We start from the raw sequence: 18,009 nt of genomic DNA on the forward strand, positions 1-18,009 counted from the left end.
CACACGAATCTCCTGGTAGATTCACAATTATACATCTTACTCAACAAAACGCCTACACATGAAGAACTTATTACAGGTAGTGTTCCTTACCGCGACATCTCGAAGCATGTTACCTATTCAGCTCTATTCTGCCCCACACATCACTACCCAAATTCATAACAATATTATATATTGTTGTGGATCTCCAATGTCGGCCTTCCCCTTATCAAGGGGGGATTAATCCCCTTGTCATTTTTACTAGCCGACGCGATCCCGGGGCTATCACGTTCCTTCCGGTCGGTGTTAAATAGGGTTGTTGGTCGAATTAGTCCTATTACCTCAGTACTAACACCGGCCGTGAAGCAAGGAAATAACCCCACCCGAACCACGACGTTAGTGGACACACCGAGCGAAGCGAGCCGCGATTCGGGCCGTTAACAGGTACTAAATCGTGCCACGCCTACCCAATTGAGGTAAAGACTGATACGGTCGAATTGAGAGGAAAACAGGAAGAACAGATTGGTTTATTAATTATTTACACAGGAAGAAGAGGAAAAGAAAGAGCAATGTACAATGAAGAGGAAGAAGCAGATACACAGGGCAGCCTTATACAGTCTTATACTTATCCCTGGACACAGGCCCGTTCACACTCAGACTCACTCTCAGGCTCACTCACATGTGGTTTGTAGATGGTCGGGTTGAGGGTCCAACGGTCCACAGCTCATCCGGTCCCCGACTCTTACCATGCAGATGGTGATGGCAGGCAAGCTCTCCGCGTGGCGTTTGCGCGAAGCGGACAATTATATATCGGGGGATCGGTAAGTGGCGATTATATGGCGTATGCCAGATGTAATACTTGTACCGGCGCCTTTATACGCGCTCCCGGTATTGCTATGAACGATGCGCCACTTCCCCAATGGTGTTACCAAGCACCTTTCACCAACGTCCTTCTGCACAAGCCCTTCTCCACGCTGCAGTCCTCTGCAATGCGTGCCGCGCGCCAGCCCTTTGTAAAGCGCAATCAATCCTTTCACGGCTTGTCACTACGCGTCTCTCCCTCTCGTAACTCTGCACATGAACCAAGCGCTTCTCCCTTAACTCAACAAGCGAACTCACGTCTCAACTCGAGCTCTCTCCTCATAACTGAGGTGGGGGCCTCGCGCGAAGGGTTATATTGCCACGCCCAGCGAACCCTCTGGAATGTCCAGCCACATGCTGTCAGGCGATGTGCCTCAGCCCTGGTTGGCTGTTGAGGGCTTACTGGCTCCGCCTTGATGGCTGCTTGACGTGGCCACACCCCCACCCTTGCGCTCCGCCCCCTTTTCGGGCCTTACCTCGTGGCCTTTGGGCTGGTTTGAGCGAGCAAGAGCAGCAAACGCTGCTGGCAGCCAAAGTGTAACAAACTGCGAGGGGCCATGGGGTGCAGACTGGATAGCGCTTAATGGCGTTGATTGAAGGGAGGCTGCAAAAATGGACGAACAGGGCCGACTCTTATTTGTTTTACACAACGCAGACGCAACTATTGGGAATGGCCTTATCCTAAACACATACTATGAAATAACTAACTTTCTAAGGTGACCTATGTGTTGCTTGTGGCCTAACTATGGGGTGCAACCTATAACCTTTAATGATGTTACCTGTGAGGGTTCTCAAAATCGCAACAATATATTGTACTGTACAGAACCTGCAAACTTTATGGAACTTTATAACACCAAGAACTTTATAGTTCTTTATAGTACTTATGTTCCTGCGACATAAGGGTGAAAGGTGCGAGGAGAGCTCGGCGGGTGAAGTACCAACCGAAAATGAAGGTGTGGAGGTTGAAAGAGGCGACAGTGAGGGAGGCATTAGAAGAGAGGCTGAGTATGGTAGAGGATGGTGTGGTTGAGCTTGAAAGTGGTTGGATGTCAATGAAATATAGTCTGTTGGGAGCCGTTGGTGAGGTATGTGGATGGACAAAAGGACCACCGAGGCACTCGGAAACATGGTGGTGGGATAATGAAGTTGGAAAGAAGATTGACGAGAAGAGAAAGAAGTTCAAGGAGTGGCAGAAGGCGAAGGGTATGGGGGCAGAAAAGGCAGAGCATGAAAGTTATAAGGCAGCCAAGAAGGCTGCAAAGAAAGAGGTAGCAAAGGTGCAGGAGGCATCTCGGAAAATGTTCGGAGAACGCTTGGATTTGGAAGAGGGTCAGAGAGCGGTATTCAGGATTGCAAAGCAGATAGCGAAAGAGGTGTGATGTGATGGGGGTGAGTTGCTTGAAGGATGAAGTGGGACAAATCGTTGTGGACCCAGATGGAATTAAAGGAAGATGGAAGAGATATATGGAAATACTGTTGAATGCAGAGAATGAATGGGATGGCAACATAGAGAGTAACCCAGTTTTAGGACCGACCGAGAAGGTAACCGAGAAGGAAGTTGAGGAAGCGATAAAAGCAATGAAGAGTAGAAAAGCGGGAGGGCCGACGGGAGTTGTGGGAGATATGTTGAAGGCAGCGGGAAATTGGGGTGTGAAGAGAATGACAGAGAACTGCAATCTGGTGGTGAAAGAAGGCCGCATTCCAGTGGATTGGGAACCGAGTACCCTCGTCCTTCTTTCCAAGGGGAAAGGTGACCCTCTGGACTGTGGCTCGTATCGAGCGATAAAGTTATTGGAGCATGGAATGAAGGTATTGGAAAGGGTGTTGGAGAAGAGGATAAGGAAGAAAGTGAAGATTGACGAAATGCATTTTGAATTTATGCCAGGAAGAGGAACGACAGATGTGCTTTTTATTGTGAGGCAGTTGCAGGGGAAGTACATGGAGAAGAGGAAGAAGTTGTTTATTGGGTTTGTTGATCTGGAGAAAGCATTCAATCGGGTTCCACGTGAAGTCGTGACATGGGCATTGAGGAAGTTAGGAGTGGAGGAATGGTTGATCAGAGTCGTGATGGCAATGTACAAAAGAGCGTGCACAGCTGGAAGGACGAAGGATGGGAACAGTGGTGAGTTTCAGGTGAAGGTGGGAGTGCATCAGGGGTCGGTACTAGGTCCACTACTATTTGTAGCTGTGATGGAGGTGCTGGCTCGGAACGTAAAGGAGGGTTTACCGTGGTAGTTGTTTGCAGATGATCTGGTGTTGATGGCAGAAAGTATGGATGGACTGAAGGAGAAGATGAATAAGTGGAAGGAATGTATGGAGACAAAAGGTCTGAAGGTGAATATCGGAAAAACGAAGGTGATGGCAAGTTGTAAAGCATGTGGTGAGGTGGAAAGAACTGGGAAGTGGCCGTGTGCTGTGTGCAGGAAGGGTGTCAGAGTGAATGCCATTCAATGTACAATGTGCGCTGAGTGGGTTCATCAAAAATGTAGTGGTTTGAGAGTGTCATTAACCAGTGTGGCAGCTACATTCAAGTGTGAGGTGTGCACAGAGGGAGCTGCAGATGGAGGAAATGTTGAGTTGGATCTTGGAGACGGCAGGAAGCTGGAAGGTGTGAAAACATTTTGTTACCTCGGACACATGCTGAATGGAGAAGGTGGATCAGACTCGGCAACGGTTGCTCGAGTGAGATGTGCATGGAAGAAGTTTCGGGACATGAGTGGCGTGCTGACGAGGAGGTCAGTGTCGTTGAAGCTGAGGGGAAAGGTGTATGCTGCATGTGTGAGAAGTGTTATGATTTATGTGAGCGAGACATGGTTAATGAACGTAGAGCAGCAACGAAGGCTGGAAAGGGTGGAAATGTGAATGGTTCGGTGGATGTGTGGAGTATCGTTGAGAGAGAGGAAGACAAATGATGAATTGCGAAAGATGATGGGAATAGAGCCTGTGATGGATGCTGTGAAGAGAAACAGTTTGAGATGGTTTGGTGATGTGATAAGGAAGGATGAAAGTGACTGGTTGAGAAGAGTGATGGAAATGAATGTAGGAGGATGTGGAGGACGGGGAAGACCGAGAAAGACTTGGCTTAAGATGGTCGAAGAAGAAATGCGGGCAAGAGGGTTAACAAGGGGAGATGCTGAAAATAGGGCAAAATGGAGAAGATTGTCATGGGGACCGCATGGCTAACCCCCGCTCTTGCAGGGAAAATGGCCTTAAAATGCCTGTTGTTTGTTTAGTCCAACGTTGATATCCATTCCTTTCATCCTATAATTAGTTGTAAATTCAAATATCATACTATGCATATTTCCATAAAGAAGGTTACTGGACTTGCTGATTTGCACTATGCTAGTCGGATGAGTATTTTTGTACCGCTCTTTATAGCACCACATGTATAATAATCTACTCTGCAAATGCTGCTGACACTTGGGACGCACGCTCTGTATGGATGCGCTGCGAGCCGAGTTGAGACTCGAGAAGTAGATAGGTGAGAGAGAAATTATCTACCCACCGCGCTTGCCATACAGTCCAGTACACTGCACCATTTCAGTGCCAACAAATGCAAGTGATGAATTGCTAATTGATGAATTGCTAATTGGTTTGAGGGAAATTTTTGCCATTCATTTAATTTTTTGGGAGTTAATAAATTTAACATAAAGTGACGCGTGACAGGAAGGAAATGAATACATAACATATATCTTGATAGTTCGATGAATCGTTCTGCTCACCTCAAACCCTGTCACCAGTCGGATTTGATTTCCCCCTTGCTCTGGTGATGGTAAGCAAAATTCATGTGATCATGAATCAACAGTGCCCCAGCCCACTGCCAATGAGAATTTGAGAAATACAGTACTGACGTTAATATCATCTAATTAATGACATTGGTCAGTGGGTGTACATATATAAGTATGTATGTATGTATGTATGTATGTATGTATGTATGTATGTATGTATGTATGTATGTATGTATGTCATGCCACATCTGGCATCAGTGTTGCTTCTTTCATTTTATATATACTGTATATGGAAATTTTCCTCGGTTGCCAAATAGACAGGAAATGGACAATAAATTTTCACCATAAGAAGAACTCCACTTGTTGAATTTTTTTATTTATGATAATGACAACGTTATAGGTCACATGATACAGGCGCCATCTTGGAAAAAAAATCGAAAAACATTGCACCTCTCGATCTCCAAAACAGCTCCATGGAAAAAATTGAAACATGGTGCGTTGTCAATTACTCCACATGGGGAATAAGATATTGTTGCGGTTTTGCGAAGCCCGTTCCCTTACAAAGGGGGAGATTAAGCCCCTTTTTCTCCTTGGGTCTTCGACCCGCGAGACTAAGTCGCCACTTCTGGGCAGACGTGGGAAAGGGTCTCGGGACAATTTTCGCACGTACCTTGAGTACCCACGCCTCAGCGGAAGCGGGGATCGAGTCTCGCACGAGCCACGCATAATTGAGTATACCCGAGCGGATGGCGTACCATGTGACCCGTGCAGTTACCTTGCTTATGGAACCCGATCAGAGCGATCTAATTTGTACCATGCTAAGTCAATGATGGAAGGGACGAAACGGTATTATCAAGGGAAGAACAGATTTAATTATTATTTCCACAATGTACAATGGTAGAAGAAGAAGAGACACAGGGCAGTCGTAACTTATTTCCCCAGACAATGGGTCCACTTACACACACAGGGAGATGAAGGAAGAATGTTCACGCGCCGAACGCGCCGGCTTTTGGCCCCTCCAGGAACAGCTCACCCGGCGTGGCCCTCTGGCGGTCACAGCACGTATCCTGGCGAAGGCAGGCAGGCAGGCAGGCGGGAAAATCCTCACGGCGCTTATCTCGACAAAGGCAGGCAGGCGGGAAAATTTGCACGGCTGTCTTTCACAGCGCGATTAATACAACTGCGCGGAGCGTGGGGAGCAGGGCAAAGTTCGTATACCAACGTTCGTACCAACTGAGAGCTCACGTATTCGGCCCCGACTTCAACTCAGCGCATCCCTTCTCATAACTCTTAACTCAACACAGCGCTTTCCCTCTCATAACTGGGAACTCCTCGGGGATCTGACTCCAGCTCAACTCCACTCATAACTTGTCTGCCTCATAACTCAGGTGGGGGCTCTGGGCACAGGGTTATATCGTCCTGCCCTGGCCCGACTCCAACGTTCCAAACCCCACCTTTTGCCGCAGTGGTAAATCACTCCCCTCGAGCCCTGATTGGTGGCTCGTGCTTACCGTTGCTCCTCCTCCGCCTTCCTTTGGCCTTGATCAACTTGTTCAGGCCGGCCTCGTGGTATTTCATGCCAAAACCAAAAGCATCGAGTCATCGAGGCATCATAAGCATCGTAAGGGGACCTATTGTCATTATCCTACTCAACGCAAAACTAAACACAGGAAAGGTCTGCGCTTACATTTACAAAGAAATAACTGAGCTTAAACGAGGCTACATGTTGTACTGTTGTAGTGTAACTAAACTAGGAGGGGAAATTAACCTTTATTATAAAAACACAACCGCAACAATATGTTAGTGATGATGTCATCAGTACCTTCATTATGACGTCTTAATTTTACAAGTGCAACGTTCCGATCAGTATGCTTCTTTTTTTTCTCTGCAATTTTTGGCCTGGTTGACACAAAACTTTACCATAGGAGTGCCTCCCCCTGCAGAAATTTCAATGAAAATTATGATGTTGTCGGTCACGTGGTACAGGCACCATCTTGGAAAAACTTTGCATCTATATATCTCTGATACCACTCCATGGAAAAAAAACTAAATGTGTCAATTGCATGTTTGCAAGTTTGTGATTTCACATTTTGAGAAACTATGCAGGCGAACTACAACTATACTTGGTGGTTGAGATGAGTTGAAGAGCCTGTACATGTTTTCCTTGAAGTGGTGGAATATTAAGACAACATGGACAAATTAATTTTGGCTGGAATTTGGTCCCTGTATCATGAAGCAGCTTATCAGACCATGACACCACATAATTTCATCAAGTTGTGTTATCACTCATAATTTCAAGTTTACTGTATGATTGTCTTACGCACGCAAAGCGAAAAGTGGGGCTAAACCAATAGTAAACTTCTGTCTGTCTCTATCTGTCCATCCTTCCGTCCACAAATGTCAGTTTATGATCGAAAAACAACTTAATTTCAATTGAATGTTTTATTTTGAACATGAATCGGAAAACAAATCTGCAGTTTAGCAGTATCTTGGCTCTGAATTCATCCCAATCGCACATGTGGAGTGACATAACTTTGTAAGCTGCTTCAACATGTGGCTATGGCCGTACATCTGTCAAGCCGGTCCGTTTGTTTGTTTGTTGGCTTGGCTGTCTGTGTCTGTCTGTCTGCTTTTGTCTGCACATAACGTCAGTATGCTTTTCTCAGCAACTGTTGGTCCGATTGCCAAGAAATTTTCATCATCGGCGCGCCTCCTCCTGTTGAATTTTTACTGATAATTATGATGTCATAGGTCACATGGTATGGGTGCCATCTTGGAAAAATCGAAAAAATATTGCACCTTTATATCTTCGAAATTGCTTCAGAGAAAAAATTGAAATATGGCTCATTGTCAAGTACGTCCCATGGGGATCAATATATATTCATGATGATGCCATCGATACCTTCATTATGACGTCATAAATACAAGTATAACGTTTTATCCCATGAGTTCGAAATTTCTTGAGCATGATCTACACAAAAATTTTATGGGAGAATTAAATTAATGACGCCATCGGCCACATGGTTCAGCAGCCATATTGGATTGAACATAAATCGACATCGTCAAGAAACCATGCAAACACAGCAGTTAACTCGATGGTATTCACAGAATACTTACGCTGTACTGTCAACTTGTTGCGAGGCAACTCTTCTGTTTTTGAACATTTTTTTTCTTTGATCCAATATGGCTGCCAGACCACGTGACCAATGACATCATAAATTTATATTCTCTCATATAATTGTTGCATAGATCACGATCAATACATTTCAAACTGATCTGACTGAGCGTTGTCCATGTCGAATTATGGCACCAATGGCATCATCGTTAACAACACCTATTCCCCATATGGAGTTCTTTACAATGAGCCATGTTTACATTTTTTCCATGCAGCGGTTTTGGATATAGAGGTGCAACATTTTTCAGTTTTTCCAAGATGGTGCCTTACCACATGACCTATGACGTCATGATTATCGTTAAAATATTCTAACAGGAGGAGGCGCTCCGATGGTGAAAATTCCGTGTCCATCAGACCAACAGTTGCTGAGATTTTTAAAATAATGATCGGATGTATGTGTTGTATTTGGCAAATTATGATGTCATAACGAAGGCACCGATGACATCATCATTAACATATCTTATTCCCCAAGGGGAGTAGTTGACAATGAGCCAGGTCTCAATTTTTTCCATGGAGTGGTTTCAGAGATGTAGAGGGGTGCAGGTTTTTCCAAGATGGCGCCTGTACCACGTTACCTATGACGTCATAATAATGATTAAAATATTCTGTAGGAGGAGGCCCTGCTATGGTGAAAATTTCATGTCAATCGGACCAACCATTGCCGAGAAAATGAAATTTTAAAATGCAGACACGAACGGCACACGGCGTATGGCACACGTACATAAATGAATGCTTAACCCTGATTTTTGCTTCGCAAGCGCAGGGTAACTAGAACGGCACTCAGTAGAGAGCATACCTCCGCCTGGTTGGCCATATCACTCGATGGTGAAGAATCACTTACAAAATTATACTGGCTGGATCTGGATCTTCCTCAAAATCTAATCGATTCTTCCTTGTCACACATAACCTGTCCACCAAGTTTCGTCCAAATCCATCCATAACTTTTTGAGATATCCCGCAATGTGTCGTTTTTGGCCTTCTCACTCTCCCAATAGTGAAGAATCACCTAAAAAATTAATAATTCTCCTCTCCGAATTCATATTCAGATCGTCACCAAAATCAAATCTATTTGTCCGTGTCACGCATCCAACCGGTCCACCAAGTTTCGTCCAAATCCGTCCACAACTTTTTGAGATATCCTGCTATGTATCGTTTTTGGCCCTATCTCCCAATGGTGAAGAATCACTTTAAAAATTGTAGTAGCCGGATCCGAATCTGGATCTTCACCAAAATCTAATCATTTCGTCCTTGTCACATACGCTACATCTCTGCCAAATTTCGTCCGAATCAGTCCACAACGTTTTGAAATATTTTGTTCACAAACAAACAAGCAGACAAACAGACAGGGGTGAAAACATTACCTCCATCCACCTTTGGTGGCAGAGGTAATAAACACCACATAAACACATCCTGGCGAGGGTCTGCAATCTATGATTGCTCTTTCTTGTATTTCATTTGAATTAGATACTGAACACTGCATGGGTTAGGTGTCCCATGAACTCCCTTGTTGCATTTCGGTCCGTTTTAGTTTTGGCTCCACAGAATGTGAGTAATGTGCATTAATTACATTAGACTCTTTACAACATGAAGACCTTACGACCCTCAAAACTCTTAAGATCCCTCATGGCCTTTAGACCTTTTATAACCCCAAGACCATTTAAGAACCTCAAGACTTTCAAACCGTAGGATCCTTTAGAACCCTAATACCCTTTAAGACTCTTATTAGCCTTTAAGACCGTTGTTGGCCTTTAAGACCCTTATTATCCTTTAAGACCCTCAACACCCTTTGAGACCTCAACACCCTTTGAGACCTCAACACCCTTTGAGACCTCAACACCCTTTGAGACCTCAACACCCTTTGAGACCTCAACACCCTTTGAGACCTCAACACCCTTTGAGACCTCAACACCCTTTGAGACCTCAACACCCTTTGAGACCTCAACACCCTTTGAGACCTCAACACCCTTTGAGACCTCAACACCCTTTGAGACCTCAACACCCTTTGAGACCTCAACACCCTTTGAGACCTCAACACCCTTTGAGACCTCAACACCCTTTGAGACCTCAACACCCTTTGAGACCTCAACACCCTTTGAGACCTCAACACCCTTTGAGACCTCAACACCCTTTGAGACCTCAACACCCTTTGAGACCTCAACACCCTTTGAGACCTCAACACCCTTTGAGACCTCAACACCCTTTGAGACCTCAACACCCTTTGAGACCTCAACACCCTTTGAGACCTCAACACCATTTGAGACCTCAACACCCTTTGAGACCTCAACACCCTTTGAGACCTCAACACCCTTTGAGACCTCAACACCCTTTGAGACCTCAACACCCTTTGAGACCTCAACACCCTTTGAGACCTCAACACCCTTTGAGACCTCAACACCCTTTGAGACCTCAACACCCTTTGAGACCTCAACACCCTTTGAGACCTCAACACCCTTTGAGACCTCAACACCCTTTGAGACCTCAACACCCTTTGAGACCTCAACACCCTTTGAGACCTCAACACCCTTTGAGACCTCAACACCCTTTGAGACCTCAACACCCTTTGAGACCTCAACACCCTTTGAGACCTCAACACCCTTTGAGACCTCAACACCCTTTGAGACCTCAACACCCTTTAATGCCCTTTGGAACCCTAACACCTTTGAAGCCCATTTAGACCCCCAACTGCACGTAAGACCCTGAGGACCCTTTAGATCCCTAATACCTTGTAAGATCATTTAGATCGCTATAGACCCTGTTACACGCTTTATAACCCTTAGATCCACTTGGATCCTTTATAACCCCAAAGACCCTTAGACTTCTTTCTACCCTTTGGTGTCTAAAGTTTAGACTTAAAGACCTTTTAATACCCTGTAGACCCCTTTGACCTTTAGACCCTTTTTACATGTTTTTGGACCCTTTAGACAATTTTGACCGTTTAAGATCCCCTTTGACTTTTTAGAAACACTTTCGGCCCATTTAGGCCTTTCAACCTATAGACCTTCAGACCATTTGATCTTCAAACTTTTCAGACCTCTGGCCTTTTGTGTGTGTGTGTGTGTGTGTGTGTGTGTGTGTGTGTGTGTGTGTGTGTGTGTGTGTGTGTGTGTGTGTGTGTGTGTGTGTGTGTGTGTGTGTGTGTGTGTGTGTGTGTGTGTGTGTGTGTGTGTGTGTGTGTGTGTGTGTGTGTGTGTGTGTGTGTGTGTGTGTGTGTGTTCTTTCAGTCATTCAGGCAACTGATTAATTTATCAGAATAATTGTCACTCAAATGACTAATAAAATGTGCTAATCTTCTCCCCATTGTCTACTCAGCCTGCTGACCTAAAAAAACGCATCGAATCGCTCATAGACCGAGACTATATGGAGAGAGACAAAGAGAATCCAAACCAGTACCACTATGTGGCTTGAGCCATCGTGGCAACTTGTGGTCACCTCACCAAGGAATGTCATGAAGCCACATCACATGGAGCCGGGTTTGGATGCTCAGTCCGAGGACAATGGGAATACAAGTGTCACTAAAACGGCAACAGGTGGTACAAAGAAGTGTGAATTGGATGGTGCAAGGAGAAGTTCACGTGTGATCTTGTGAATAGGTTCTGTTTATATGGTTTTGGGCCGATTTTAATTCTGCTGTGATCATGGATTAAAGACCTAGTATCTATCGTTGACTCCTTCCCTTTGTCCACATCTACCTCCCGTTTTGTTGATTTGATCTTTCACTTCTGCTATACTCCTGTACTCTTTATCTCTCCCTCTCTCTCTTCTCTCTCTTTCTCTCTCTTTCTCTCTCTTGCTCTCTTGCTCTTTCTCTCTTGCTCTCTTTCTCTTTCTCTCTTTCTCTCTTGCTCTCTTGCTCTCTTTCTCTCTCTCACATGCTCGAACTGTCCTCTTGATGAAGGACATACAACTGGTTCCACTTGTCTCTCGCAAGCTTCTCTGCTGCCTACCTTTAGTTCACACTCCTTCTCCAAGCCACGTCTTCTTGGCTCCTGGCCCAATAATTTTAGAAGGTTGCTTTTGTCACTTGAAATGCCCTCTGTGACGAAGCATCAGAATGAAAGACTTTGCTGTGTTACCATGGCAGCCTGGCTTATGTATATTGCTGTGCTGCTGCCTCTGTCCAAGGGGAAAGAAATTCTCTCGTTTTATTATGAAAAGTTTTTGGCCATGCAGACATGCATTGCATCTTCCTGTTTTGTTCACAATAAACTAAAGTTCCTAACTTAACTGTTGCTGAAACTTGATTTGTATTGTTTGAAAGGTGATTCGGGAGATCGTTTTTCTTTTCTCTTTGACAAAACTTGTCGGCCCATGGTTGCAGGAAATGTTATTCTAATTATTATTTTGAGAGGAATGCTAATGCAGTTTTCGATTTGGGAGTTTGATAAAATGAATAGTTTATGAAAATGGTCCCAAAAATGTCATCTTACACTGCTGTGCAAAAATTCTTAACAAGACATTTTGCATTTTTCTGCTCTGATGAATAAGTAAACTGAAACTTTGTGTTCAGTGTAAATACGGCATATCTTTACGACAAAGAAAATATTATTCAAATAAGGAAATGTATACACAATGTACCTTTAAATACACAAAAATTATCTCAGAAACCTCAACGCCCTACGCACGTCCCTCTATTCCACCGACATCTACCAACCCTTTTCCACCTCGTACTTTTTAACAGGACAGTTAGCCCAGCTCCTCTCTTGCTCAGTTGTCTTTAGCTCACCTGGAACGAAGTTCAGGGGATCTTATGCAGTGGCGCTTCGTCAGTCCGTTCGTAAACACTTGCAACTTCTCCAAAACCGCTGAAGGGACTGTGACCAAACTTGGCACAAATTATATTTGTTGTGATGTGACTAAAGTTTATTCACGGCATTAAAAAAAATCGGGATCTAAGGGGGTTACCTTTGGGGGTGGGGGAGCGGGGGGGGGGTGAGTTAAAATACCTTTAGTCAGCCAGGGGTATTGCCTCTGTTTTGTTTTTTTTTATGTAACGAAGTGTTGATTTTGTTAAACACTCAAGCTTCACAAAACCATCACCAGATGATTTAGCCAATATCCTCTTGAAAGTCATGAGGTCGCTATTTGAGTGTGTGCGTGCGTGCGTGTGTTTTTTTTTTTTTTTTTCTAAATGAGTTACAGGATCGTTTTTGGGATTATCCACGTTCTCTCGTGTCGTGCATTCTCGTTACCTCCACCATCGGAGATGGACGGAGGTTATGTTTCACCCCTGTCTGTCTGTTTGCATGTTTCTTTGTGGACGAGTTATGACAAAACTAGGTGGATGAGTTGGTTAAGTGAAAAGAACAAGGCAATTATATTGTGTTTCAGGTGTGGACGCAGATCCAGGCTATCATTGGGATACAAAACGTAAACTGTTCAACCTCGCGGAGGGATGTACTCCACCGACTGCCATTCTAGCTTGACGTGTGACAACCGCATTCATAGAGAGTGGAGCTCTTCCATACATGTTTCCATTGAGAAATTTGGGATCCTAATTCCACCCCGGGCCTACTCGACTATGAATTTTTTTTTGTCGCCTAAAACCTTCCAGTGTATGCCCCGAGTTCCACCAGCATTTTCAACTAGTTCTTTCCACTTTATTCAGGAGTGCAAGGAAGTGAAACACAAGAACGAACTAGTTCTCGAACTAGAACGGCACTCATAGAGTGCAAAGTCTCGCCTCACGTGTTCATTCTAAACAAAAATACCATCATTAACGGAACACGCTGCCATTCATGTACATCCTTTTATGTCAGTTTCTTGGCATGGGTTGTTTACGTCACAAATGTAATTCTTTCCTCACATTGGGTCATAGATCAGACATATCTGACGTTTCAGAATTTTTTTCGGATAAACATTTCAACTCCACCAATTATTATGGATGGAATACCACTTCACCGATGACGTCGTCATTATCACCCGACTGCAACATTGAGAGTTGATGAGTGATGACGTATGCAAAGTTTCTTTTTCGTTGAACGGTTCTGCATAAAATGATGTCCAATTTTTTTCCCTTTAATCCAAATGGCTGTCATAACTTGTGACCTATCATATCAGAGTTGGCAATGAAATGTTCTCCATAGGGAATCCCTCCTATGTATAAAGTTTTGCATGGATCAGACAAGCGGTTGCAGCGAAAACTATTTTTAAAGCATACATTTATAGACACATACGGCCATTGAAATAGCCTCGCATCCCCTTCTGGGCGAGACTAATTACCCCACCCTGACGAAGTAAAAAGTGGGGTTAAGCAATGGGGTATGTACATGGGTCGCGTATACACGTACGCGTCTGCATTTTAAAAAATTCATTTTCTCGGCAACTGTTGGTCCGATTGACATGAAATTTTCACCATATTATTCGTCAGATACTCATGTCAATGTTTTTCGTTAACTATGACGTCATAGGTCACGTGGTATGAACACCTTGTTTAAATTTGTTTTTTGGCAACCGTTGGTCCGATTGACACGGAATTTTCACCATAGTGTGTCTAATCGTGTAGAATTCTTTATTGATAATTATGACGTCGTAGGTCATGTGGTACGTGTGCCATCTTGGAAAAACCCAAAAACTTTGGACCTCTATATCTCCGAAATTGCTCTGGAAAGAAATTCAAACAAGACTCATGGTAAAGAACCCCCCGTGGGGAATAAGTGTTGATGACGTCATACTGGCAGCCATATTGGATCAAAGAAGAAAAACGCAATAAATGGCTCGCATCAAGTCGACTGTGGGGTAAGTAGTCTATGAATACCATCTAATTATAAAATTGTATTGAAAGCATTTCAGGTTGACCTCTTTGGTGCTCCCATCGGAGTAAGTAGCTAATGCAAATATCCCATATTCGAACACCACGAAGAGGGCTGATTTGTCCCCTGGCTCCCAATGTCATTGCACTTTATGAAAAAGTACAATGATGTCCAATGGCTTTGTCCTGAATGTGATTTCTGTACAAGCTCCGATATACGCATTAAATTATAGGGGCTTAAAAGGTTTTGGTTAATGATTTTAAAACGAGAACAAGCTGCTGATCTACATTGTTGTGCAAGTGCAACCGTTCAAGTGAGATGCATGTCTAAAAAGCCACGACATTCTCAGAGAGCTGCCTCAACGCCATCGAGCCTGGTGTTTCACTTGAGTAGATTGGCAAGGACTGCAATCAGCCATCTCTCTTCAGGATTTGTCTCCCATATCCAATGCCCCTGATGTTAACTCACCCTGGGAATTCTTCCACATAAACCTGCTCTTTCTCTCATGCACTGATTAATCTCATCTCGATTTCAGTTATCCTACCCTTCTTCCCACCCATGGTACACTGAATGCTGATGGTGAGGCAGATGCTCTGAAACAACTTGCCTTCTCTTCCTGGAAGGAAGATGGAAGGCAATATGAGTGTATTCCAAAAAGTCCGCAACAAGTGTGTCCACTCTCAGGACAGACAGAAAACATCTGTCCAACCTCAAGAATAAACTTTCAAACTTGTCTCCCTCCTCTAAAACCTGATGGCACCTTTGTAAGTCTGTCTATGGTGTATGCTCCATAGACAGAGCCGTTCCATCCCTTCCGTTTCAAGCCAGCCGTTCCATCCCTTCCCTCACTTCAAATGGCACCACAACAGATTCCACTCATGAGAAGGCTGAATGCCTCAATATTCTGTCTTTGTTTCCAAATCTTATCACCAAACCCTCATTCTCAGTACCGATCCTTCCCTGTCGTACCCACCTGCCCCTGGACTCTGTCTTTTGCACCTGTGAAGGTAGACAAGGTTCTTTCAACCCTCCACTCTGACTCTGCAACTGGACCAGATGACATCGGCTCCGTGTCCTAAAGTCCTGCTCTGCTGCTCTTGCACATCCGATCTTTGCCATTTTCACCCTGTCATTTGTCCAAGATCATCTTCCCTCTGCTCGGGAATCCGCCAACATCACTGCCTTTCATAAGAAAGGTGCAAAAACTGATCCCTTACCGACCTATCAGCTTACTTACAATCGCTCAGTAAGGTCATGGAATCCATCATCGCAGTTGATATGAAATCTTTCCTTTTCTCCAACAACCGCATCTCAGATCACCAATTTGGATTCAGACCAGGTCATTCCACCTTGGACATGATGCTTCTACTCGCCCAACAATGGTTGGAGGCTCTCAATGTCAGACATGAGATCAGGGCCGTATCTCACGCTTTTGATAGTCTGGCATCCTGCCTTGTTCTCCAAACTCTCTGCCTATGACATCCAAGGCCAACTCCACACATGGCGTACTGACTTCCTCTACTTTCACAGCCAATGTGTGGCACTCAACAGAATCCTTTGATCTCCTCACCCTGTCAAGGCTGGAGTGCCCAAAGGCAGTGTTTTGGGCCTACTCCTGTTCCTGACCCCCATAAATGATCTCATCCTTCAGCCAGAAGGCTGTAGCCTCTTCCCTCTCTTCAGGTATTGATAAAATCCCAAACTGGTCAAACACTTGGAATGTCTTTCAATCCTGACAAATCACACACACTCACTATCTCTGAAAGGACCATCTGGCAACCCCCTCCTCCTTCACACGCCCTCCCTCATCTATTTTTGTGTCGATCCTCTTGTGGAAGTCAGTCATTCAAACTCCTGGGTCTCACTATCAGCCATGATCTTTTTTGGGCAAACCAAGTTTCAAAGTTGGCCTCCAAAGGCAGTCGCTGACTGGGCATCCTGCATCCTACAAATCCTTCCTGGCACACCTGAGCTCTGATATCCACCTACAAGACCTTCTTCTGCAGCTTGATGGAGTACAGTACTGCTCTCCCCTCTAGGCAGGATCCTGAATGTCATGCTCCTGTCCTGCCTCACAGCATGCTCAGCTTGATGCTGTGAAAACCAAGGCCTTCAGGATTATTGGAATCTTCCATGATGTCACTTCAACAGCTCAGATGGGTCGGTAGTCTCTGTCTTGCACCGCATCCTTTCTGGTCGTGCACCCTATTAGCCCTTTTTCTGCTTTGTCTGCCCCCCTCCTCTGGCCCCAGGTTTTGGCAGGGCGTGCACAGTCCATCAACCACTTCTGTTGAAATTACCAAAATCCAGGGTCTCTGCTCCCCTCCACTCATTTGTTATTCTATTTGCCCGCCTGCAGAACCAACTTCCACATCTTCAATCTCATTATTCCCTCCAGTTATTCAAGACAGCTGTTCACTACCGTTTCAGATCGTCACCAATCCAAAACCATGATCTTTTCTTTTCTCGTTAATCCCAGCCCCTCAACCCCCAAATCCTTGCTTCCAAATTTCCAGTTTTCCCTTCTGAGTTTCCTTCTGTATCCATCTTGTCAATCATATGCATCCTCTCCTGACCCTCATTCCTCCCCACACCCATTGTTTGCCCAAGTCTCCCTCTGTCTTGTCCTTCGGCTCTGCAGTTGGTGTTTTCTCCCTCTCTCTGTTGTTTCTTTTGTCCCGTTGTGTCCTGATCTGTTCAGTGTTCTAATTCGAGCTCTTCCATGAGCCTCGATTATGTATACAAAAAAAAGTTAACAGTGCAGTTTAAATGCACAAATCCTTAATTTTATTCCTGAAATAATGGAATTATTTCACAGCACATCTTCAAAACAGCAACTGTATTTCATGATAATGGTCCGTTTGAAATTTATTGCAATGCTCATGCAAACATTCTCTGAAAATATTCGAAGGAATGTAAAATCTTCCCATCAATAGTTCACCTGTCACTGTAAAGCAACAGCGGTGCGTTCAGGTTACCAAGCAGCCAGCTAGCGCTTGCCAAGCCAGCCGTTCCTTATCAACGGTTTCGAATGGAGTGCTCCTATTTCATAACTTAATCCCAGGATGCTATTTATCCCGTTTTTTCCAGTTACTACAAACTATCTGAAAAATAAAGTGAACCGTCGATAGGGCAGGGGCAGCAGTCGAAAATCCCCGTAATGACATCATCGGACTAATCACTGCTCGCAAAGTGATGTAATCTGTCCTTTGTAAATATTGTCGTGTTCCCAGGGGATTAACACCACTGGGGACGAATGGCCGATTGAGCTTAAACTCCAAGGCGTTCAGTCCAACTATGGCAGTGTTAGTTATACGCGTGAGGGTGTAGTGGAGGGCAACAAGGCTTACCTGAACAGGCGGACGCGACGCTGGTTTTCCGAGACCACAAACAAATAAACGTACAGGACAAGAAAACTTCACAATACAAGAATGAAATGCAAAAATAAAGGATTTAATGAAAATAATTGCAAGACAATGAAAGGAGGTAAAACCAAGATTCCTAAATGAGGATCCTCCAT

At 44.4% G+C, this 18,009-nt stretch overlaps 1 protein-coding gene across 8 annotated transcripts in view; it reads left to right on the plus strand.

Moving 5' to 3' along the window:
- The window catches only part of CUL4B (cullin 4B), a 74,401-nt gene extending 62,437 nt beyond the window's left edge, over window positions 1-11,964 (plus strand). For all 8 annotated transcript variants that reach the window (XM_078784707.1, XM_078784711.1, XM_078784710.1 and 5 more), the window contains one exon: window positions 11,050-11,964. In XM_078784707.1, coding sequence (XP_078640833.1) covers window positions 11,050-11,145 — 96 coding nt within the window. In that variant the 3' untranslated portion in view covers window positions 11,146-11,964. The remainder of the gene's footprint in view (window positions 1-11,049) is intronic.
- The last annotated feature ends 6,045 nt before the right edge of the window (window positions 11,965-18,009 follow it).

This window comes from Myxine glutinosa, chromosome 9, assembly GCF_964187855.1.
Source record: "Myxine glutinosa chromosome 9, kmMyxGlut1.1, whole genome shotgun sequence".
NCBI lineage: Eukaryota > Metazoa > Chordata > Myxini > Myxiniformes > Myxinidae > Myxine > Myxine glutinosa.